The sequence below is a fragment of the Prionailurus bengalensis genome, chromosome B2 (assembly GCF_016509475.1).
Source record: "Prionailurus bengalensis isolate Pbe53 chromosome B2, Fcat_Pben_1.1_paternal_pri, whole genome shotgun sequence".
Taxonomy (NCBI): domain Eukaryota; kingdom Metazoa; phylum Chordata; class Mammalia; order Carnivora; family Felidae; genus Prionailurus; species Prionailurus bengalensis.
The window spans coordinates 125,643,442-125,668,181 of record NC_057349.1 but is presented as its reverse complement, the minus strand read 5'-3'; the positions used below and the strand labels follow the sequence as shown (position 1 = coordinate 125,668,181).

General features: G+C 40.6%; 1 protein-coding gene across 2 annotated transcripts in view; it reads left to right on the top strand.

The window, feature by feature from the left end:
• TXLNB (taxilin beta) overlaps positions 1-24,092 on the top strand; it is a 53,098-nt gene extending 29,006 nt beyond the window's left edge. For both annotated transcript variants that reach the window (XM_043592473.1, XM_043592474.1), the window contains exons 7-10: positions 2,798-2,872; positions 9,410-9,502; positions 19,160-19,255; positions 20,707-24,092. In XM_043592473.1, the coding sequence (XP_043448408.1) occupies positions 2,798-2,872; positions 9,410-9,502; positions 19,160-19,255; positions 20,707-21,501 (1,059 nt within the window). In that variant the 3' untranslated portion in view covers positions 21,502-24,092. The remainder of the gene's footprint in view (positions 1-2,797; positions 2,873-9,409; positions 9,503-19,159; positions 19,256-20,706) is intronic.
• The last annotated feature ends 648 nt before the right edge of the window (positions 24,093-24,740 follow it).

Genomic DNA, 24,740 nt, shown 5'->3' with positions numbered 1-24,740 from the left:
AATTGATCACAAACTTTGCAATTACCGAAAATCAGACTAGAAGAGCAATTTAATAATAACTATGGTTATCACACATGGCAGCAAAAGGGCGAATTTTGGAGAACATAACCTGGTAGACGTTGGATAATCTCAAAGCAGAAGCCCATGTGCTCTTAACAAAAAGATTAAGTTGTTGAATCCATCTACAACCCACCTCTCAAAATAAGAAAGCATTTAATTATTATTCAGAATTCAAGAAAACAGATACCCCACTATTGGCATAATTACCCTGTCAGGCAAAATATGCTTCCTATAGGATATCATTACATTTGGCACATAACACATGAGACATGACAGAGGAATAACTAGGCAGAGATTCATTTGAAAGAGAGTAGGGGTCGTTTTGAGGTGACCCAGCCTTAGCAAGAAGTTAACATACTCCCCTGTTTTTCTACCCTGGTTTAGCAAAACAGCAGATTTAAATAAAAAAAAAAAAAGAAAAGAAAAAAATTAGCCCCCTCAGTTCTTCAAAGATGGCCACCTACCCAGATTCCAGCTATGATGCTTCTTTTTGCAAGTAATGAAATAGCAAATTGGAGCTGGAGGGTTCCTTCATCCCAAGCAGAACAGGCAGCCATCTTCCTCTCTCGGCCAGGGAACCACCCACCACAACTGGGCTCTGGAGCCTGCTTAGTGAAGAACGTGCCACATGCTCAGATGGCCAGAGGGGACCCTACAGGTCTTGTAGTCCACAGCTGCCTCAGACCTCCATGGGGTGGGTCTTGGCGCTTCTATAACAATGAACTTTCACTGTTCTCTGGGAGGCATGGAGGAAGAGATACAACCCATTTTCACAAATGGAGGCATTGAGCCACAAGAAAAAGATAAACTTGGATAAGAAAAGAGATGCCTCCAAGTTTTTTTATGTAATGATTTTATCATTTTTTGTTCTGATTACCAAAAAAAATGGGCATTTTTTAAAATAGGCATAAAGAAAAAATATATGTCAGTCAATCTTCAAAACCACTAGAAACTTTTTTTTTTTATGTTTATTCATTTTTGAGAGAAAGAGAGAGACAGAGCACAAGCAGGGGAGGGCAGAGAGAGGAGACGCAGAAACCGAAGCAGCCTCCAGGCTCTGAGCCGTCAGCACAGAGCCCAACATGGGGCTTGAATTCACAAACCATGAGATCAAAGTTGGATGCTTAACTGACTGAGCTGCCCAGGTGCCCCTAGAGTAGAAACTTCTTAAACTGATGGCCACCTACTTGACTAATCAGATTAACTCACGATGTCCACCACTCTGTCTGTAAACACACTAATAGATCCCTCAGTATGTTGAATCCTGTGACTGGACAGCTACTCCAGTGTCTACACATGGGTTCCCAAGTTAAGGAAGACGGCGCTGACCACAAATCAGCTCTTTGCACCCAAACCTTTTATTTCAGTTATCCTTGATTTTGTGTTATGAAAACCGACAGAATGATGTAGAAACTGATGAAATGTAAGTGTGAAAAGAAAGAACTGTTTCTATGAAAATGATGCTTAAAGCTTTGAAATGCCAAATAGCACAAAACAATTGTCAAGTTAGATGGGAGTAGCTATAAAGGACTTGGAGAAAGTGGCAAAACTCTAGAGAATTATCCAATCAAGCTTCTTCACAAATAATCTTAAGTCTTTAGGTTTTAGTACTATTGTTTAAAAAACTAATGTATATACAACAAAAAGTTTCTCTGAATGCCAGTCAGAAGACCCATACCCAAGGGTGGCTCAGTTGGTTAAACATCCGACTCTTGATTTTGACTCAGGTCAGGATCTCACAGTTCATGAGATTGAGCCCCACATCAGGCTCTGTGCTCATGACACAGAGCCTAAGATTCTCTCCCTCCCTGCCCCTTCCCTCCTCACACACTCTCTCTTGCTCTCTCTCACAAAAGAAAGAAAGAAAGAAAGAAAGAAAGAAAGAAAGAAAGAAGACCATACCCAAAACAAAGACCATAGCTTTATATAAAAATCAATAAGTAAACATACATCTTAAGTTCAAATAACATGTTTTACATATGTGTGTGTCATATTTATGTCTAGAACAACATTTTCAATTTAACCTGTCAGCTTCCAGTTCTGATTATCTTTGATATGAGAGCCTTGGTTGTATTTGAAAGGCTGCCTCGTGGAAGAGGAATGAGACTTCTTTTGTAAATCTTATACAAGATTTGGAATAATAGGTCAAGTTTGTAACTCAGTGTTTCTCAAAATATAATCCATGGACCACCAAATCCCAAACCATCTTGTTTATTTGCTCTAACTACAGACTTGAATCACACCTATACTTCCTAACTTACATTCTTTGAGAGGGATCTGCATTTTAACATGCTCCTTAGGAGACGCTGGTGCATGCTATGGTGGAGAACTGTGGTCTAGGAGAATAACCTTGAGTTCAACATAAAGGAAAAATTGCTCACAATAATGATCTGGCAGGGGGAGGGGGGTGTTCTGGAAATGTTCAAGCAGGGACTGAATGATGACTGAACAGGATTGCTAGACTTTTCCAGAATTTGGTGGGAGGTTAAATTTTGTGTGATTTATGCTTGAGTTGAAGATTATTTTTCTCTTTTATCCCTAAGAACCACAAATCTTTAGTTGAGAATCCAACTTGTTAGACGCTGTTTTCTTAGCTTTCTTAGATACTTTGCCAAGCTCCCAAAAAACTACTTAGAGGGTTAATTAGCAAGTTATTCCATTTCATCCACAAATTATAACCAAATGGTAACGTAAAGAGCAATCTGACAATCTTTCCACGTGTTCTCTCTTCTCACAGTTGCTGAACCAGGCAGCAGAGTGGAAACTTCAAGCCAAAGTGCTGAAGGAACAAGAGACAGTCCTGCAGGCTCAGGTGAAATGGGGGGTTGCGGGGGGACAACCATGCATGGGGTGTGCTCTCTTTGTTGCCACATTAACAGGCTATGAACCAAAGGTACTCTCCACCAGGCCTTAACATGTGGCGGGGGCGAGGGCAGCAGGAGTTAGCAATGAAGAATAACTTCATATTTATTATTTTAAAGTAAAAATAAGAGCACCACATTATACCTGAGAAAAATAAATGGTCCGCAACAACAACATCGAGTCAAAAGGTTTGCTGACATACGAATGAGGGCACCCGACGGGGCAATCGGAATGAGTTGGTGTCCTGGTTCCTGCCTGTCTGTTCATAATACGTCATCTCTCTCTCTCTCTCCTCCCTGTGATCCTATTAAAGTAAGAATAAAATGTGAACGGATCACATGCGCCATCTAGAACTCTCAATACTGAAAGTATCCTTACCTATTTGATATTATTTATAATCAAAATAAATGAGGAAGATAAAGTCAGCACCAAAGTTCTTGTGCTATCGGAGGTTGACCTTGTCGGTGATAAATGACAAGGGATGATGGACAAGTAGGGAACAGTTTTGATCTGGCTTTGTGATGTCATGTGTGTGTTTTGATTAGACTACAAGAATTCATATTTCAGACTCAAAGATAAAAAGCCTCGTGCAACAGATGACTCTATCCATCCCTCCCTTGCCCTTGGGGCTCTGCCCCTTCTGGCAAAAGTTGCCTGTCGGGTTCTGGGTTATGCATCCTAGGTCTGAGCCAGAGAGAGACACTAGCGCCCCTGCTGGGAGAAATGCGCCAGTGCTAAAGACACTGTAAAGTCACGTAGAGCAAATTCACAGAAAGTGAGGAAACCGGAAGCCTGGCGGGCTGGGCAGCTGTTAATTTAAGATTTGGATAATTCACTTGTAAATGTTTATGTGCTGACTGCTATACACTTGTTCACTGTAAAAACAAAAACAAAAACAAAAACTTTGTTCATTATACGAATGAACAAGTTCATTGAAAACTTGCTTGTATGAATACTTGTTCATTTTTTACAAAGCATATGAGAAAAGATAAGACACTCACAAATAAATTTATTTGTGGGTAATAAAATCACAAATTATACCACTGCAGACAAAAATGCAGATCGCATTTTCATAGCTCACCTTCCTAATGCATAGTTTTTCCAGTGTGTGTCCCGAATGTATTGATAAATTGTTTTCCCTCAATAACATAAAATAACATATCAAAATCATTTGTAAATACTAATTACATAGAGATTTGAACCATGTTTCTTACTGTTAATAAAATCAGCAGGTCCAGAATTAAAAAACTAAAATCTAGAGTTACAAACTCAAGGTCATCCTTTAGGGAATCCCAGAACCATCACATCATGGTTGTGGGGTAGGCGGCAGGCAGCGGCCACTCTCTAAACAGAGGCAGGCAGGGGGAGAGGAGGTGTGACCTCACAGTCTTGAAGAGACTCCAGAGAATTGAGGCAGGGCTCCTGGCCCTATCTCTGTATTATTCTCAGCACAGAGCCTTGAGGGGTACAAGAGACAATATTTGAAGCTATTCATTGTTCATATCATCTATGACAAGCAATCTCTACTCCTCTCGATAAATGGTGATAATGAACTTGAGAAGAGATTAATACCATTAGACATGGGGTTAGAGAGTCATTCATTCAGCTGGCATCAGAATCTAGGCCTTAAATGACCTGTGGAATGAAACATAAGGGTATGATCCAATGCCACACCTCAAATTTGAAAAAGCATCTACCAGGAGTTTTTAGACTTGCCAATGTTCCTCATTCGTTCCTTGCTATTGACGGAGTCCAGACACCAGGGTCAGGGTCCTGGCTCTTCTGCTCAGAATTTGTCTGACCTTGTGTAATTCATCGAAATCTCCCTAAACCTAAATTTCTTTGCCTGTAAAATAAGAATACTGTAATGCACCCATGATCCCAAGTTGGAGTTCTCTAACCTCTGGGAGGCTCATTACTTTTCAGTATTTCCAAAACATAACAGCATAACAGCAGCCACTATTTAAAATATAGTTGTTTTGGGGGGTGCCAGGGTGGCTCGGTCAGTTGAGCACCCAACTTTTGATTTCAGCTGAGGTCATGATCCCAGAGTCGTGGGATTGAGCCCCGCATCAGGCTCCACACTATGCATGGAGCCTTCTTCGGATTCTATCTCCCCCTCTGTACCTCTTCCCCACTCACACACACTCTCTAAAAATAAAAATAAAAGATGATAAAAGAAAATAAGATATAGTTGTTTTTGACATATCAGTTCTCAGTTCTCACTCAGCAGCTATATGGCAGTTGTTCACATGTTTGGTTAAGTTTATAAAAGGAAAATGAGTTAATGAATATGTAAGATATGCAGTTTGCCTTCAAGTTCTGCATGCAAAGCCCTTAGCCCCATACCTGGCCCATAATTAGCATAATTAATTCAACCAATATTTATTGAGCACCTACTCAGTGCTAGACAAGGTTCTAGGTGCTGGAGATAGACTAATCCATAAGAGAATCAAAAGTCCCTACCTAATTAAACACAGTGGTAATACTAATAAAAATGCTAACAATTAGTGTATGAGCTAACATTACTATTATTTCATAGGTGAGGATCTACGTAGAGATATATGAGACAAAAGGAGTCTTTGGTTACAAAAAAGTTTATGAACCCCCGGAAAAGATGATCTCGAGACCTTGTGCAGCTCTAGTTCCTGAATGTAGACAGCTTCCAGAGCAGAAGCAGTGTGGCCTAAGCTGGGCTAACCCCGCCTTTTCCTCCATTGCCTTGTTTTCTGTGGCGTGTGGCTCTCTCTGCAAGGACACCCCTTTGTCTCCTGTCTTCAAGGCACTTTTCAAAACTTCGACAATGACTTCAAGAAGAATATAGTAGCCCCCAAACCCTATGTATAAAAATGTTTAAAAATTCCTCTTGAAAACTGTCGATGTTGTAGCTTTAAAACCTTTAGACCCTTGAAAAACAAAATCAATCACAGATTTGATTGCAGAGCCCTTGAACCCTTCCTTCGGGTTTAGAACTGCTTTAAAGGAGTGGGGTAGTAGGAGGCAAGAGGGCTCAAGTCCCCATTTCCACATTCTGAGCTAAGGAAATATCAAGGACAGATTACGTTTAACTAGATGAAGTCACCTTCAGCCATAAGACAACAGCTTGCCAGGTTGGGGCATGATTCTCACTTAGCAAAGAGATGTCTGGCTTTCAATTATACAAACCATGGCAACGGAGTAAATGTCAGAAATGATCAATGGAATATAATTGCCACTACAAATAGAGTGTTCACTGGATCGATAAGGATGAAGATGGTGGATGTGGAAAGTCAACAATACCAACGCAGCCACGCAGCCACAAAAACACTGCCCAAGGGGAAAGATCATTGAGTAAATTTGGTTTGGCTTTATTCAGTTTTTTCTTTTTTCTCTCTTTCTTTCTTTTTCCTTTCTTTCTTTCTTTTTTCTTTCTTTCTTTCTTTCCTTCCTTTTTATGGTAAATTAAGAACAGCAATCACAGCCTTTAAACCGGAAGTCCTCACCTTATGTATCTAGGATGAGAGGACATTACTTTGCAACTGCTATTATAATTGGATGTGTTCCCAAATCAAATATCACAAGTTCGTTAAGACAATTCCTGGACATGCTTTTGTTTCCTGTATGCTGTGAATGTTTGTAATTAAAATTTGGTGTCCCATTAAAAGAACGTATGAGTCGCTCACCCACATAACAGTGAAAATGTTGCAGCAACTGTTGTGGTGACTCACCCTAGAACAGTCCGTTTCTATTTCTGCCTCTGGCAGGAGTACTGTGGATGACCTCTGGATGTCCCTTCCATGCTTCTCTGAAATACCAAAATAAGAGCAGGAATATGACACATGAAACCAAACATGCATCATGTCAGCGTGATAGTGAGAGGGAACATATACCAAACAAATATCCACAAAGTAAACAAGAAGTGTCCATTTTGAGTTAGCACAAGAGTTTTAGAGTTGTTTACCTGGACAAGCATAATCCACACAGGTTTTGGCACCTGCCACAAAGAGGTCAAATAGGAAGAAAGGCTGAGTATGAAAAACAGTACTTAGAAGGGGAAATGTGGAGTTACTGTTTCATGGGTAGAGACTTTCAGTTTTGCAAGATGAAAGGGTTCTGGAGATTGGTTACATGACAGTGTGGACGCAGTTAACAATACCGAACTGTACATTTAAAATAGTTGAGATGGTAACTCTTACATTACATGTATTTGCCCCAATTAAAAAGAAAGAACAACAGTGGAGAGAAGAAAAAAAAACAAAAACAAAAAACAGTCACTAGAAAAAGGCCAGAAGAAGTGGTAATGAAATGAGACACTTCTTCCTGGCCCTCTGGGTGTGTCTGCCTTCCCCCATGCCACAAGAAAACATGAGGAAAGGAAACAAAACCTGCCCGATGTATACACCCAAAAGACCATTTTTGCCCAAAGGAAGGGGAGAAGCTGGCCGAGGTGGGCACGGTTGCTCCTGCTGATACTGTCAAGGTTGTGCCAGCAAGATGGGCTGTGCACGCGCCCACTCCTGCTCTGCCTGTCTGGAGCCTGCAATGACCCGGCTGCGTGAGCGGCTTTGAGAGGACCTGCTCCAGGGACGGTAGTATCTGCCACCCTCCCGTAACTCTGCAGGAATTCCCGAGAAGTGAGGAAAAGAAAGGAGAGAAAGTAAGAAAAAGCAACTTCACAGGATATGTAACCAAGAATGCAAATGAAGGTGGAGAGGATCAGCTGGGAGTAGCTGTCCTCACCCTGGACCACTAGATTATGTGCAGTAGTATAGATAGCCAGTCCAGTAGAAGTTTATCCTCAGATTAAGGACTTGACCTACTCAAGGGCCCTGAAATCAATTCAGTGGATCCCAGCCACTACTTCAAAAAAAGTGAAACAGAACTAAACAGAATATGTCAAGAGTGCATTGCACACAATGAGTAAGGATTGTCTTATGCAGTGTGTGTGTGTGTGTGTGTGTGTGTAAAACCCTACTACACCTTCCTGGCCATGAACTCCCTGGTGCCCTTTTATTCAGTCTTCTTTCATCTGTGTGCCAAGGAATCATGAGAAAAAAAATGTAGGCCACCAGAGTTGCCCCCAAGCTCTGTCACATATGCATGGAACCAACATGTGATTTCAAAACAATACTCAGATGTTGTTTGACTTTTGTTTGGAAAATCTATCCTACAGAAAGGTTTTACATTATCATTCCGTTGTTCTTGTTTACTGCAGTGAAATCTCTGCTATTCTACAACATTTGAGAATGACCCCTTCTCGATCAGCAGATTTTCTGGGTTCTAGGGGTAGTCTGATTCCCATACTCTCTACCTCTCACGCCCAAGACTGGGAACTCTCCAGTCTACTGGCTTCCAGTTAGTAGTTTTTCTCTTTCAAAAGGACAGTGTCCCAGCTACCGCCAGCTAGTCATTTGGTGCCCATTTGAGGAGCTGGGGTTTGCTCCAGCATTCAACAGTACCAAATACTCATTCGAAAATGGAGGCTTCCCTAACATGTGTCATCCATGTTAAATCTCCACTCATAGCATGCTATTCTAAAATCATTTTTTAAAGCAAGATTTAATTAGTGTATTGCTGTCTCTAGCAATCAAGTACTTAACACACTCTCCTTCCCTGTCCTGCTTTATTCCTACTTCAAATTACCTTATTCCTTGGAATAAGGATATAGAGGTAGAAAGTACTCCTGAAGTGAACCACACGCTTGCCAATGCTAACCCATATGATGTTTTATACTGTGTGCATATTAGAAAAGGCATTCCTTCCTCGAGACTCATTCTTTCCATCTGTAGAAAATTCATATAATAAACTGATTTTGATGAACAGGGACATTTAACTGCTATTGGCTGTAACACTGTCTTCATAAACATACAAAACCAAATGGACTGAAATGCAAATGGTTGGTTGCTTAGCGTGGCACAACGGGTATGATTGCAGCCACCCATGTCGGGTCCACCTTTTCTACCACTTCTTTTCATTTTTCTACATTCTCACTTCTTTCAAGACCAAGTTCAAGGTTCACCGTCTCCACAAAAACATGGCTTACGTGGTCACCTGCCATGCTCACTTCCTTCTCTGACTGACACCATCCTGAACAGACTTGGCACTTTGTAGTATTCCCTGTCCCATCGTCAAGTTGTCTTTGAGATTATCTTCCCATCACGCGTGCATGTCTCTCAGAAACAGTAGCCACATGTTCAATGCTTTGCACATAGAGTCAATGTGTATGTTCGGTGCTCAATAAAAGTGTGTTGGGAAAAGTTAGGCTGTAATGAAATGGTGATGACACATTTTCTTATTCCATTTTTTTTTTAAAGACGTACTTCAGTCATACTCACTGACTTAGGTTGATGTCACAGTAAACAAAAGAACAGAACACATTGTTAACATTGTGTTGAGGATTCCTTTAAATCAACTTTCTTCTCAAATAATGAACGATGCCATGTTGTTTTGTTCTGGAAGCATGCTTAAAGCAGCTCTAAAATAGATGTACTTTTCCCCTTATTTACAGCTTACTCTCTATTCCGGAAGGTTTGAAGAGTTCCAGAACACACTGACAAAGAGCAATGAGGTGTTTGCCACTTTCAAACAGGAAATGGATAAAGTGAGTAGTACTTATCCCCCACAAAATACTGACATTTTCTATTGTGACAGGCAATTCCCCTTTGAGTTCATTTCTGTCACGTTAAGATCCTTTGGTGCATTTCATGAAGTAATGAAACATTTATACATGCAAATAAGATTTGGGCTGTGTTTTTTTATTGGTAATTATCTGGTGAATTAATCTTAGGAAGAATTCAAAAAAACACCAGGATCTATTTTCACCCTGAGAAAAAAATATTTTCCTTTTCTAGTCCATGGAGAGCTAAGAAAAAAAAAAAGACAAAAGCTAGCAATTTAACATTATGCTGTTTATACTGAAATTTTTAAACATCTAATTTCTAAAGATTAAAAAAACAACTTTCATACAAATGTGCAACAGAAGAAGTTTAGAGTAGAAAATACCATTTCATATAATCCTTCTTCGAAGAGAATATATGTAGTATGATATAATTGACAGAGCCTTGAATGAGAAGAAGGAAGCCTAAATTCAAATTCTGGGTGTGTTCTTCTCCTCATGTAGTACTAGACGATCCAATTTTATTTTTCTTATCTATAAATTAACATACTATTTCCCTTGCCTAATACACAGATTGTAAAGTTCAAATACATGTTTTTTAATGTTTATTCATTTTTGACAGACAGAGAGAGACAGAGCGTGAGCGGGGGAGGGGCAGAGAGAGGGAGACAGAATCTGAAGCAGGCTCCAGGCTCTAAGATGTCAGCACAGAGCCCAAAGTGGGTCTCGAACTCACAAACCACGAGATCATGACCTGAGCGGAAGTCGGACGCTTAGCCAACTAAACCACTCAGGCGCCCCATATTAATATATTTTTTAAGGGTTTTAAACTTTCTTACACTCTTTTACAAATATAAGGTGCTAAATATTATTGGACATATGTTCAAAATTTATTTAATCCAGTGTTTTCCCAAAACAAAATCACCATCAGAATTGTGCTTCTTAATGGGCATAGGCATTAACCTTTTTTAAGTGCAAAAAGCATCCTTTTAAAACCACTTTCTTAAAATTATATGATAAATTTCACAATTCAGTGAACAAACATAAGTAGGTCAACACTTGTTAGAAGTTATAGCTTTCTCACTCTGGGATGGATCTATCCATTTTTAAAAACCTCCCTTCATTATAGAGTGTTAAGATTGGAATAAATATTAGAGCAAGAAAAGTGTTTTTATTTATTTCAAAATTACATAGTTTTAAGATTGGAATAAATATTAGAATAGGAGTTTTAAATCTGGGGTTTATTTATAGACTTTTAAAGTTGACTCACAATTAGCAAAAAAAAAAAAAAAAAAAAACCAGCAAAAAAAATGATGTGCATATTACATTTCTTTGAGTATGGTCCCATCAAATCCTTAAAGGGGTTGATGACTTTTAAACTAAAACTACTAAACTTGGTTAACAAATGATCAAAATTAAAAACCATTCAAGGCTCACCTAGCTTCTCTATAAAGCACAGGGGCTTAGCCCGGGCCCAGCCTCCTGCCTCCAAGTGTACTCAGCCTCAGGCAGCATGGCACAAAGCAGCAAGGGCCCAGGTATGGCTTATCCAGGGGAACACAAGCTGATTACATTGCTGTCCTTTGCTGCATCCAAGCAGAGCAGAGATCCAACCGTTTCAGTTTCAAAACAGATGAGCTGCATTTTATACACTTCTGTTCCCTCTACACCCAACTCCCCACTGATGACCAGCAGACACTCTTCACACATTGCATTAAATGCAATGAAATAACTCTAGTTCCACTCTTCTGCTAACTCGTCTGAATATTCTTCCACCTCTCTGAGCGTCAGTTTCCTCAGTGAGAGTGGAGGTGAAAACAGAACCTTCCTTATGGGACTGTTTCAAAGATGAAATGAATGATGTGTGTAATCACATTCTGTGACTCCCACCACACTCTACAAATGTGAAGATTGAGAGGGAACAGGAAGATGGCAGTGGAGTAGGAGGACCCTAGGCTCACCTTTCCCACAAATACAACTAGATAATTATCAAATCATCCTAAATACCGCAGAAATTGACCTGAAAACTGGTAGAATGCACTCCACAACTAAAGGGAGAGAAGAGGCCAAATCAAAGATGGTAATAAATGCAAAGCCATCATTTGGGGAGAAATAGATCACAGCTGCTATGGAGGAAAAGAAGCTGTGGTCTTGGAGAAGAGTGAGAGAGAGAGAGAAGTACACAGGGAAATACACAAGGAGAACATTTCCCCAAAGCCATTGGCTTGGAAAATGAAAGGGGCTGAATTTTGGACGTTCTTGCAACCAGCAGGTCTTAAAGCCTGGAGTTTTAAAGGTCAGTAGGCTTGGATAGGATAGACCTGGAGGGTACTATAGTGTTCCTGGAGAGAAGGTATACAAAAAACCTGTGGCAGACAATGTGGAAACAACTATCTGAAGAGTGCCTGGGGAACACCGTAGGGAAATTATTCCCTCTTCTCAGAGTGTGTCTCTGAGAGGCAGCATTCACAGAGACATGTCTCTGGGAACAAAGGAGCTGGCCAACACCATTTCCCTCCCTTGCCCCTCAGCATATACACAGAGCCACCTGCAAGAAGCAGCACAGCATGGACACTGGCTGCCTAACTTGCTTACACCAAGCCCCACACATCCCCTCCCTGCACCCCAGTGGAACTGCTCTTCTCAATCACACTTGCCTCAGTCTCAGCATGGCAGGTCCCTCCCCCAAAGACCAGCACAAATCCCTGCCTGCACAACATCTTCTGACCAGAGAGTTCTGGAGGGCTTCAGTTCTGGTGGAGGTGGTCAGGTCTCACTTCACAAGCAGACAAGAACATACCTAGTTAAAACTGACCACATTCACACCAGGGACCAAACGCTGCCCACAGCAGGTAAGGGAGAGCCTCTGCAGATGACTGGCCTGAAGGACAGAGCAACCAAAACAAAACAGCGGAGCTCACATAACACACACTGGAGACACTTCCTTGAAGCGCCAGGGTCTCAGCACTACATGACCTCTTCTTCATAAATAAGCTCCTGCTTCTTTCAGGAGCAGGAGACCTAACTGGATTTTCTAACCCAGAGAAGAAATAGAGACTTAGACAAAATGTGAAGACAGAGGAATTTCTCCAAAATGAAAGAACAAGATAAGATCACAGCCAGAGATCTCAGTGAAACAGATACAAGTAACATGTCTGATGGAGTATTTAAAGCAACAATCATAAGAATACTCACTGGGCTTGAGAAAAGAATGGAAGACATCAGTGAGACCCTTACCACAGAGATAAAAGAGTTTAAAAAGAATCAATCAGAGATGAAGAATGAGACAAACAAGATCTGAAACAGGCTAGAGGCAGTAAAGAGCAGGCTGGAAAGAAGGAGACCTAGAAGTGGAAAGACCTAGAAGCTGGAAAGAAGTGACCTAGAAGACAAAGTAATGGATAGTAATGAAGCTGAACAAAAGACAGTAACACCAGAATAGAACTCAGGAAGTCAGTGACTCCATCAAATGTAATCACACTCATATTATAGGAGTGCCAGAAGAAGAGAGAAAAAAGGGGGGGGGGCAGGAAATTTATTTGAAGAAATAATAGCTGAAGACCTCCTTAATCTGGGGAAGGAAACAGATATCCAGATCCAAGAGACACAGAGAATTCCCATCAAAATCAATAAAAGCATGCCAACACCAAGACATATTATAATTAAATTTGCAAAATACAGTGATAAAGAAAAAATCTTAAAAGCAGCAAGACAAATGAAGTCTTCAACTTCCAAGGGAAACCGCATAGGCTAGCCGGAAAGTTCTCAATAGAAACCTGGCAAGCCAGAAGGGAGTGGAATGATATATTCAAAGTACTGAGTGGGAAAAATCTGCACCTAAAAATATTCTATCCAGCAAGGCCACCATTCAGAATAGAAGGAGAGATCAAGAGTTTCTCAGAAAAACAAAAACTAAAGGAGTTCATGACCACTAAACCAGCCCTGCAAGAAATATTAAAGAGGACCCTTCAAGTAGAAAAGAGAGACCAAAAGTGACAATTTAAAGGCAGGAAATACAAAAGCAGTAAAAATTAATATTTCTGTAATAATCAGTCAAGGATCTCACATACTAAATGGTATAAAATAAAACATATACCTAAAATGTAGACAGGAGAGGAAAAAAGAATGAGTTCAACCTTGAGTGAACATCATCTTCATATAGACTGCTATTTGCAGAAGAGGTTATGGTAACCATATATCAAAAATCACTAATAAACATGCAAAGAACAAAGAAAAAAATCCAAATATATCACTAAAGAAAATAAGCAAAACATGAAAAAGAGAAAGACAAGAAATGATCAGAGAAAATCTCCAGAAACAACCACAAAATAAGTAATAAAATGGCAATAAATACATATCTATCAATAGTTACTTTGAATGTAAATGGACTCAATGGTCCAATCAAAAGACATAAGGAGTCATAATGGATAAAAAAAAAAACCATCTATATTCTGCCTACAAGAGACTCATTTTAGACCTAAAGACACCTGCAGATTGAAAGTGAGGGAATGAAGAAGCATTTATCACACAAATGGATGTCAAAAGAAAGCCAAAGTAGCAATACTTATGTCAGACAAACTAGACTTTAAATTTTTTTTTTTTTAACGTTTATTTATTTTTGGGACAGAGAGAGACAGAGCATGAATGGGGGAGGGGCAGAGAGAGAGGGAGACACAGAATTGGAAACAGGCTCCAGGCTCTGAGCCATCAGCCCAGAGCCTGACGCGGGGCTCGAACTCCCGGACTGCGAGATCGTGACCTGGCTGAAGTCGGACGCTTAACCGACTGCGCCACCCAGGCGCCCCAGACAAACTAGACTTTAAAACAAAGACTATAACAAGAGACAAAGAAGGACACTTTATAATAATAAAGGGGGACAATCCAACAAGAAGATATAAGAATTGTAAATATTTATGCACCCAATATAGAAGCACCCAGATATATAAAACAATTAATAATAAACATAAGGGAACTAATTGATAATAATGCAATAATAGTAGGGGACTTCAACATACCATTTACATCAACAGACAGATCATCTAAACAGAAAACAAACAAGGAAACAGTGGCTTTGAATGACACACTGGACCAGATGGACTTAACAGATACATTCAAAACATTCCATCCTAAAACAACAGAATACATATTCTTTTATAGCACACATGGAACATTCTGAATAGATGTCACATATTAGGTCACAAAATGGGCCTCAACAAATACAAAAAGATTGGAGTCATGCCATGCACCTTTTCTGACCACAATGCTATGAAACTAGATATCAATCACAAGAAAAAATCTGGAAAGACCACAAATACATGAAGGTTAAACAACATGCTACTAAACAATGAATGGGTCAACCAGGAAATCAAAGAAGAAATTAAAAAATACATGGAAACAAATTAAATAAAAATATAACAATCCGGGGCGCCTGGGTGGTGTAGTCGGTTAAGCGTCCGACTTCAGCCAGGTCACGATCTCGCGGTCCGTGAGTTCGAGCCCCGCGTCGGGCTCTGGGCTGATGGCTCAGAGCCTGGAGCCTGTTTCCGTTTCTGTGTCTCCCTCTCTCTCTGCCCCTCACCCGTTCATGCTCTGTCTCTCTCTGTCCCAAAAATAAATAAACGTTGAAAAAAAAATTAAAAAATATATATATATAACAATCCAAAACCTTTTGGATACAGCAAAAATGGTCCTAAGAGGGAAGTGTATAGCAATACAGGTCTACATCAAGAAGCAAGAAAAATCTCAAATAAACAACCTAACCTTCCACCTAAAAGAACTAGAAAAAGAACAGCAAACAAAGCCTAATGTCAGCAGAAGGAAGGAAATTATAAAGATTAGAGCAGAGAATGTAAGGGTGATCTGGCTGAGACATTTGTCACTCCATTGATCACCAGGGTTGATTCACCTGATCTGGCTAGTTAGGTGGGTGTCCAGATAGAGAAAGACCATCCTTCTTAGTCAGGGGTGCATAAGTACCTGCGCTCCCCTGCTAGAACTTCCAAACAAGCTCTCTAGGTCCATTTGTAGGAAAATGTAGGGTAGTCAAGCTTCCAAGAACCCAGACACATGCAAATGAGGTGCTGAATGTGGCAGTCCGCATTTCTTTCAAAACAAAAAATAATAATAAAGACTAGAGCAGAAATAAGTGATGTGGAAACTGAAAACACAACAGAACAGATCAATGAAACCTGGAGCTGGCTGGTTCCTTGAAAAACTTAATAAAATTTATAAACCTCAGGGGCGCCTGGGTGGCGCAGTCGGTTAAGCGTCCGACTTCAGCCAGGTCACGATCTCGCAGTCCGTGAGTTCGAGCCCCGCGTCAGGTTCTGGGCTGATGGCTCAGAGCCTGGAGCCTGCTTCCGATTCTGTGTCTCCCTCTCTCTCTGCCCCTCCCCCGTTCATGCTGTGTCTCTCTCTGTCCCAAAAATAAATAAACGTTGAAAAAAAAATTAAAAAAAAAAAAAAATTTATAAACCTCAATTCAGACTTCTCAAAAAGAAAATATAAAGAAAAAAAAAGAAAAGAGAAAGGACCCAAATAAATAAAATCACAGATGAGAGAGGAGAAATAACAACACCACAGAAATTATAAGAGAATATTATGAAAAACCATGTGCCAACAAATTGGACAACCTGGAAGAAATGGATAAATTCCTAGAAATATATAAATTACCAAAACTGAAACAGGAAGATATAGAAAACTCGAACATACTGATAACCAGCAAATAAATTGAATCAGTAATCAAAAAACTCCCAACAAACAAAAGTCCAGGACCAGATGGCTTCACAGGAGAATTCTACCAAACAGTTAAAGAAGAGTTAATACAAGGGTACCTGGATGGCTCAGTCGGTTAAGCATCCAACTTCGGCTCAGGTCATGATCTTGCAGTTCGTGAGTTCAAGCCCTTCATAGGGATCTGTGCTGACACCTCAGAGCCTGGAGCTTGCTTTGGATTCTGTGTCTCCTTCTCTCTCTGCCCCTCCCCCATTCACACTCTGTCTCTGTCTCTGTCTCTGTCTCTCTCCCAAAAATAAATAAACATTAAAAAAAAAATTAATGAAGAGTTAATACCTATTCTTTTTAAACTATTACAAAAAAAATAGAAAAGGAAGGAAAACTTCCAAATTCATTCTATGAAGCCAGCATTACCCTGATACCAAAACCAGATAAAGACACTACTAAAAAAGGGAACTACAGACCAATATCTCTGAAGAATATAGATGTAAAAATTCTCAATAAAAAACACTAGCAAACCAAATCCAACATTACATTTAAAAAATCATTCACTACAATCAAATGGAATTTATTCCTGTGTTGCAGGAGTTGTTCAATATTTGCACATCAATCACCATGACACATCACATTAATAAAAGAATGGATAAGAAGCGTATATGATCATTTCAATAGATGCAGAAAAAGCACTTGACAAAGTACAATATCCATTCATGATAAAAACACTCAATACTTTAAGTCGATTTAAAGGGAACATACCTCAACATACTAAAGGTCATATATGAAAAACCCATAGCTACTATCCTCCTCAATGGGAAAAACTGAGAACTTTTCCTATACAGTCAGGAATAAGACAGGGATGTCCACTCTCACCACTTTTATTCAACATAGTACTGGAAGTCTGAGCCACAGCAGACAAAAAAGAAGGAGCTGAATGAAGCTGTACCACTTTCTTAAACCATACACAAAAATAACTTCAAAATGGGTTAAAGACCTAAATGTGAGACCTGAAACCATAAAAATTCTTGAAGAGAACACAGGCAGTAACTTTTTGATACTGGCTGTGACAACTTCTTAAGTATGTTTCCTGAGGCAAGGGAAACAAAAGCAAAAATAAACTATTGGAACTACATCAAAATAAAAAGCTTCTGCAAAGGACACAATCAACAAAACTAAAAGGCAACCTATGGAATAGGAGAAGATATTTGCAAATGACATATCTGATAAAGGGTTAGTATACAAAATATATAAGGAACGTATCAAACTCAACACTCAAAAAAATGAATAATCCAATTCAAAATGGGCAGAAGACATAAACAGACATTTTTCTACAGAAGACATACAGATGGACAACAGACACATGAAAACATGCTCAATATCATTCATTATAAGGAAAATCCAAATCAAAACTACAGCGAGATATCACCTCGTACCCGTGAAAATGGCTAAAATCGACAACACAAGAAATATGTGTTGGCGAGGATGTGGAGAAAGGGGATCCCTCTTGCACTGTTGGTGGGAATGAAAACTGGTGTAGCCACTGTAGAAAACAGTCTGGAGGTTCCTCAAAAAGTTAAAAGTAGAACTACCCTAGGATCCAGCAACCGCACTACAAGGTATTCACCCAAAGAATACAAAAGTAAAAAGTACTGATTCAAAGGGATACATGCACCCCAATGTTTATAGCAGCATTATCTACAACAGCCAAATTATGGAAAACAGCCCAACTGTCCACTGACTGATGAGTGAGTAAAGATGCGGTGTGTATATATACACACACACGTATATATACATATATATATGAATATCATATTACCCGCCATAAAAAGGAATGAAATCTTGCCATTTGAGATGACATGGATGGATCGAGAGAGGATTATGCTAAGTGAAAGAAGTCAATCAAAGACAAATACCATATGATTTCACTCATATGTCAAATTTAAGAAAGAAAACAAACGAGCAAAGGGAAAAAAAAGAGAGAGAGAGGCAAACCAAGAAACAGACTCAACTATAGAGAGCAAACTGATGGTTACCAGAGGGGAGGTGGATGGGGGGGGATGGGTTAAAGAGACGACGCGGACTAAGCAGTGCACTTGTGAAGAGTACCAGTGATGCACGGAAGTTATATGGAACTAAGCTATATGGAACACCTGAAACTAATACTACACTGTATGATAACTAGCTAGTATTTAAACTAAAACTTTAAAAAAAAAAAAAAAAGTAGACTGAGAAAATAGAAAGCTGCAGCTTTGTGTAGCTGCTTCTCAGATGTGCCCAGATAGTCCCAATATGTTAATGGCTAAAAAGCCAGACCAGCTTTCTCACTTGCAGTTTCTATTCAGTAAAGAATCTAAATTGCAAGCTTAGGGGCGCCTGGGTGGCGCAGTCGGTTAAGCGTCCGACTTCAGCCAGGTCACGATCTCGCGGTCCGTGAGTTCGAGCCCCACGTCAGGCTCTGGGCTGATGGCTCGGAGCCTGGAGCCTGCTTCCGATTCTGTGTCTCCCTCTCTCTCTGCCCCTCCCGCGTTCATGCTCTGTCTCTCTCTGTCCCAAAAATAAATAAATGTTGAAAAAAAAAAAATTAAAAAAAAAAAATAATAAATTGCAAGCTTATTCTTGGGACTAAACAAAGCGACTTTTACTTTAAAGAATAAGCAATGACAAAACAGGGTAACTCTAAGTAGTTTCCTTTTTCCTGAATTGGTGCAAGTAAGTTTGTTCACCACGAACCTAGATGATTCGGGAATAAATGGGACTCTTCCCACTCAGTCTTCATTCCGTGACATCAAACTTCTGTTTGTTTCAGCAGCTAGTGACAAAGAGACTTTTCTTGGCATCACATGTGGAACTAGTAGTTTTTTTGATATGTTAAGTTTCAGGATTAACATTAAAATACTCTAATTTCTGTAGACAACCAAGAAAATGAAGAAGTTAGAGAAGGACACAGCCACGTGGAAAGCCCGGTTTGAGAACTGTAACAAAGCTCTGTTGGACATGATTGAAGAGGTAAGGAAGGGGCGCCTGGGTGGCGCAGTCGGTTAAGCGTCCGACTTCAGCCAGGTCACGATCTCGCGGTCCGGGAGTTCCAGCCCCGCGTCGGGCTCTGGGCTGATGGCTCGGAGCCTGGAGGCTGCTTCCGGTTCTGTGTCTCCCTCTCTCTCTGCCCCTCCCCCGTTCGTGCTCTGTCTCTCTCTGTCCCAAAAATAAAAAAATAAAAAAATAAAAAAGAGGTAAGGAAGCCTAGCCGCTAGCTTATTTTCCCCTATCTAGTCCAAATATTCATATTCCGAAAGTAATTATAACCTAATAGTGCAAATTATTATCTTGGAAAAAGAGTTGATTTTTTTTTTCTGAGGTGTGATATGTGAAATTGTAATAAAAATATTTAGAGCAAAAGAGAATTGGATCCAGACTCACAAAGAGCTTTGTGACCCTAAGTCACATGCCTACGTGCTGAGTCCAAAGCTGTTGCCAAATCAGCATCATGCCTGCGCGACTTCATTCCGTAAAGGAAAGACAAGTGTCTTACTTGTCTTTGAATTTCCCCAGTGCCTAGCACAGAGCAGGTGCAGAATAAATTAATGAGTTAATCTGAACATACTGAGAAGACACCAGCCCCAGCACCCAGGGTATGTACTACTGTATAGACAGATATGGAGATGTATTGTCTAATTCTTCCAACAGGCATTTAATTACTGATGTTATGTCAGGCTCTGTAGGTGTTGAGACAATACAGGCAAAGGTATATAGCCCTTGACCTGAGAGGCAGAGCTTACAGGTGAAGGTCTCCCCATGTGCATGAGCAACAGAAAAACCCTCAAAGGGTACAGAGTGGCACAAAGGTGGGGGCAAGGAGTGAGACGATTAGGAACGATTTCATGCACAAACACACCAACATTTCCGCAGAAATGGAGAAGAACTGAACAGTTTGAGCAGGCAGCATCATGAATTAGTGTGTGGGGAGTTTCTGTCGTTATAATTACTGTTCTAGCAATTCATCCCAAATAGCAACCAATTCCAAAGAGATGGGCTTATTATTCACTGACATAAATCAAACAGTTGCCAGATTAGCATACAGCAGTTTATCTATAGACTAGATAAGGCTCTGCTGACAGCCAGGTCCCAGTCCATCGCATTCATTGTGCCATTGGAAGACTTAAAAGCAGAAAATGCATCTACTTTAAGATTCCGGAGGCCTTGGAATGAAGCAGAGAGATGCTTTGCCATCTTTCTTTCCCACAGAAAAGGATACAGGGATTAAAATTCTACCAGGGTCTCACCCACAAGGCAAAAAAACGGAAGTGATTCCCCCTGACCAGGGGTCTGTTCAGCCACCAGCCTGCGGTGGCTCCAGAGTCTGGCAGACAAATTCCTGGGCAAATGGTTTTGCTTGTCTCCAGAGGGCATCCTGGCAATTTTGCTCTGGTGTTTTACGTGTGTGTGTTTTCAACTCACAGAAAGCATTGAGAGCCAAGGAATATGAGTGCTTCGTGATGAAAATTGGGAGGCTGGAGAACCTCTGTCGAGCTTTACAAGAAGAGAGAAACGAGCTCTACAAAAAAATCAGAGAAGCAAAAATGCCTGAAAAAGATGACCAAAGTCAGCACACTTCCGACGAGGAGCTAGAGTCTGCTGTTTCTGTGGGCGGCGAGGTTGATGCAGAGGAAGCCGACAGTGTTCACAATGCTGTGAAAAATCTGGCCACAGCCTTCATGGTCATCCGTCATCCAGAGTCGACCTTCGAGCAGTCCAAAGAAATCCCACCAGAATCCGGCAGTCCTCAAGGGGTTGGTGACTCGGCCCTCAAGGAGCCAGAACAATCCCCTCCGAGCCCTTTATGCCACTCAGAGATTTCCCTGCCTCCCCCAACTCCTCAGGCTGAGGCCGAAGGAGGCAATGAGGCAGAACGGCACCCCAGGCCCAGCAATCCCCCCACGGGGTCGGCAGCAGAGGCCCAAGACCAGGGTCTCCTTACAGCAGCCCAGGCTGATCAGCAGCCCCAGAAGCCAGAGGCAGAAGCTTCCAGTCAGGCCCCACAGTCCCCGGCAGAGGCTTCCCTACCAGTGATGGAGGCAAATGGTCCTGCTCCACAACCCACAGCAGGTGAGCAAATTCTAGTTGGGGAGCTCGGATGTGGGCCCAGTAGGCAGCCCCCCCCACTGGAAGCAGCAGCATTGAGACCACCAACAGGGGTCTCGGTGGAGCCCCAGCTGCCCCAGGTGGCTGACACCAACCTGGAAGTAGTAGACTAAGCCTCGTCGTGGTGCCTTCCGAGCTTAGTGCCTTCCCAGCTTCACGTCTTCATCGTGACAGATTGTCTTCTGAAAGAGGCATTAAGGGCCAGGGATGTCTAAGGGAAGAGACTTAATTAGAATCAAGACATTTTTAAATGTTATGCAGAGCACATTCAGCCTGTGCTATTTGTTCTCAATTTATAACTGATTTGGAGCTTTTCTATTTAACGTTCGTTGACAGTACAATTCTCCCAAATGGCAACAAAACACACAAATAGCAAATTCATAAGAATTTTCCACTGAGATGGTATTTATTTCAATTTTTTAATCAACAGTAGGATTAGGTGTTTAAAGACTTCTCCTACAATATGTAAATGCATAAAAAGTGATTGTTATTTATTTCCCTATATATTTTAATAAGTTCTATAGTAAGTTATGGATGTCCAGGTTTCATTTAAGCAACATTTACATAATATGTGCATATGTGTAGATGTATATATATGTATACATGTGTGAATGTATACGTATGTGTGCGAATATATACCTATCCGAGTTTATGCACCTATATGTACATGTGTGTATTATATATGTGTGTGTATATATATACAAATATATTATATACTAATATATATTACACATACATTTCATCCCTCTTTGGAATTCTCTCATGCAAAATATTTAGACAGTAATCAAAAAAATTGTCTCTTACTTGCTTAGGATGACAGTAGATTAATGCTCTATGAATCAGAAGTAGGTTCAGAATACGAGCATTTAGGCCATGTAATGTAGGGCAAAAACAAGTAACCAAATGGTAAGTCAATAAATTCAATCAGTTGATCCAAAGATAGAACAGCAGTTGGGTTAGATTCTAAGTCTGCAGAACACATAGACACAAAGGTGCCACAAGGGGCAATAGACAGAATAGGGGAACAATCACAGCCCTCGATGGCTCATCTCTTCCAGCGGCCTCTCCAACACAGCTAGGCCCATTGCCTTGCCACCCCATGTGGTGGGGCAGCCCACTCATGGCTACCTGCAAGGAAAGGGTGGGAAGTGGGAGAGCAAGCAAGGGCATGGAGGGAATGAGTGCCCGGGGACTGATACGAGGCTATGCTCTCGTCCCCTGGCTCTTGTGCTATGGAAGTCTTGAAAAGGAATGTTCGCCTGGCCCGGCCACGTCCTCGGTTCTCTCGCTGTCATCTTCTGCTTTCTCCAGAGGGTTTCCCACCATTTCTTGCTGTCACTGCCTCAATCTATATTCTCAAAGCATCTTCACATTTTTTCCAACCTTCACACCCTTTACAGGAAATTATACCCCGTCCTCATCTCAATAACTGATAAGTAAAAGCTATTATTTTTACAAGACAGAAATCCACATAGGGTCTCAATATGAGTGATGAGGTGCACCAAACAATATATTATCTGCTTTGGGGAATTCTTTACAACCAGAAGTACAAATGGCTTGAAAAACAGGTGAGGATTCAGCAGGAGGCAAAAGTTAGATGGTCTACAGGAGTATTACATTATTATTGGACAAGAACCTCTAATACAACTGACGGCATAAATTACTCTACCAGATTTACCAAAACCCGGTAAATCCAGTAAATCTGGTAAAGGGAGACTGGAACAAAGAAATAGGAAGGAAGGGAGGGAAGGAACGGGGAAAGGGAGAGGAGGGAGAAAAGGAAAAAAAAAAAAAGGTCTAACCCAGCCCTACCTCAAAAGTTGAATTCAAGTAGAAAAATGGATAAAAGCAAGATTCTCTACTATTCATCCAGAAAATCATTCTTCAGTGTTGCATGTGGCTGTCTGCCAAGGAACACAAAATGCTTGTAGGCAGCAACCATATGCTACAAGAATTGTAAACTGCATAAAATTTGTTTGAAGTCGACAGTGAGGGTAATAACGAAATGCTAATCAGGAGAAAAAGCATATCCCTATTGAAGAACCAATGTATTTTTATTTATTTTTTTCCATGTATTTTTGAAGGCTTGCAATACTATAACCACAGACTATCCAGCCAAATTCAACATTACTGGAAATCTTAGAGATTTAAACATTCATTTAATTCAGAGCTAAATACTCACCATAACAATCCAGGAGGGTCTCCTTCTGTTTACAGAAGGTAAACTTCCAAGAATGCAGTAAGATTAGATAGTCATAGTAAAGTCTCAGTCTGAATGTTTAGCAAGAGAAACAGGCAGGAGAGGAGCCAAAATCTGGTAAATCAAGCATTCTAATACCCAAAGTTCATTTTTTTCATCCAAAAAGCTTTCACAACAACACATTACTCACTACTGTGTATATCTTGGGCAGAATTTCCATACAACACCTTACCTAAAATTTGCAAAGCTTAATTTAGACTTTGGAAGGATTATTTTAATATTCAAAGAATGTTTTATTATAGTCTGTGTTAGAATTCGGCCTTGCTAATTATCACAATAATTCATACGACCTGAAAGAGTAAGGAATTTCTGTTCTTTATCAAGTTCGTGTAACTATTTCTAGAGATGCCAGGTCTACGTTTCCAGAAACACCAGTATTGTTTGTGTTTTCTTAATTAAATAACTATAATTTATGTATCTATTAAAGTTACTTCTCTTCCCACATGCTTACTTTTGTTACTTCTGTGTTTCAATAATACCTAACAAAGATCATGGTTTTGTTTTGTTGTTCGTTAAATTTCTGGTCTCTGAGTAGAATGTACATATAATGAACACTGTGAACATCTTGGGTGTGCGTGTGTGTGTGTGTGTGTGTGTGGTGTGTGAGAGAGAGAAGGAGGGAAACAAGGGAAAGAGACAGAACATGATTGACTAGAACTAATGAGAAAGCAAAACCCCGGCTCCCCTGCCCAGTCCTCAGCTTCTGGCCGACAGTTATCCCATGACCAATGTCTCTCTTCAGTGCCAGTCTCCAATGAGACCCTTTCCATAGGTTTCTCTGCCATGGGAGCTTTCAGAAATACTCTGAGGAGTAAGGGGGCAGATGTAGAACGTGTCAGCTTATTTTACCTCCGCCCAGTCCTTCTTTTTTTTTTTTTTTCAATATATGAAGTTTATTGTCAAATGGGTTTCCATACAACACCCAGTGCTCATCCCAAAAGGTGCCCTCCTCCATACCCATCACCCACCCTCCCCTCCCTCCCACCCCCCATCAACCCTCAGTTTGTTCTCAGTTTTTAAGGGTCTCTTATGCTTTGGCTCTCTTCCACTCTAACCTCTTTTTTTTTTTTCCTTCCCCTCCCCCATGGGTTT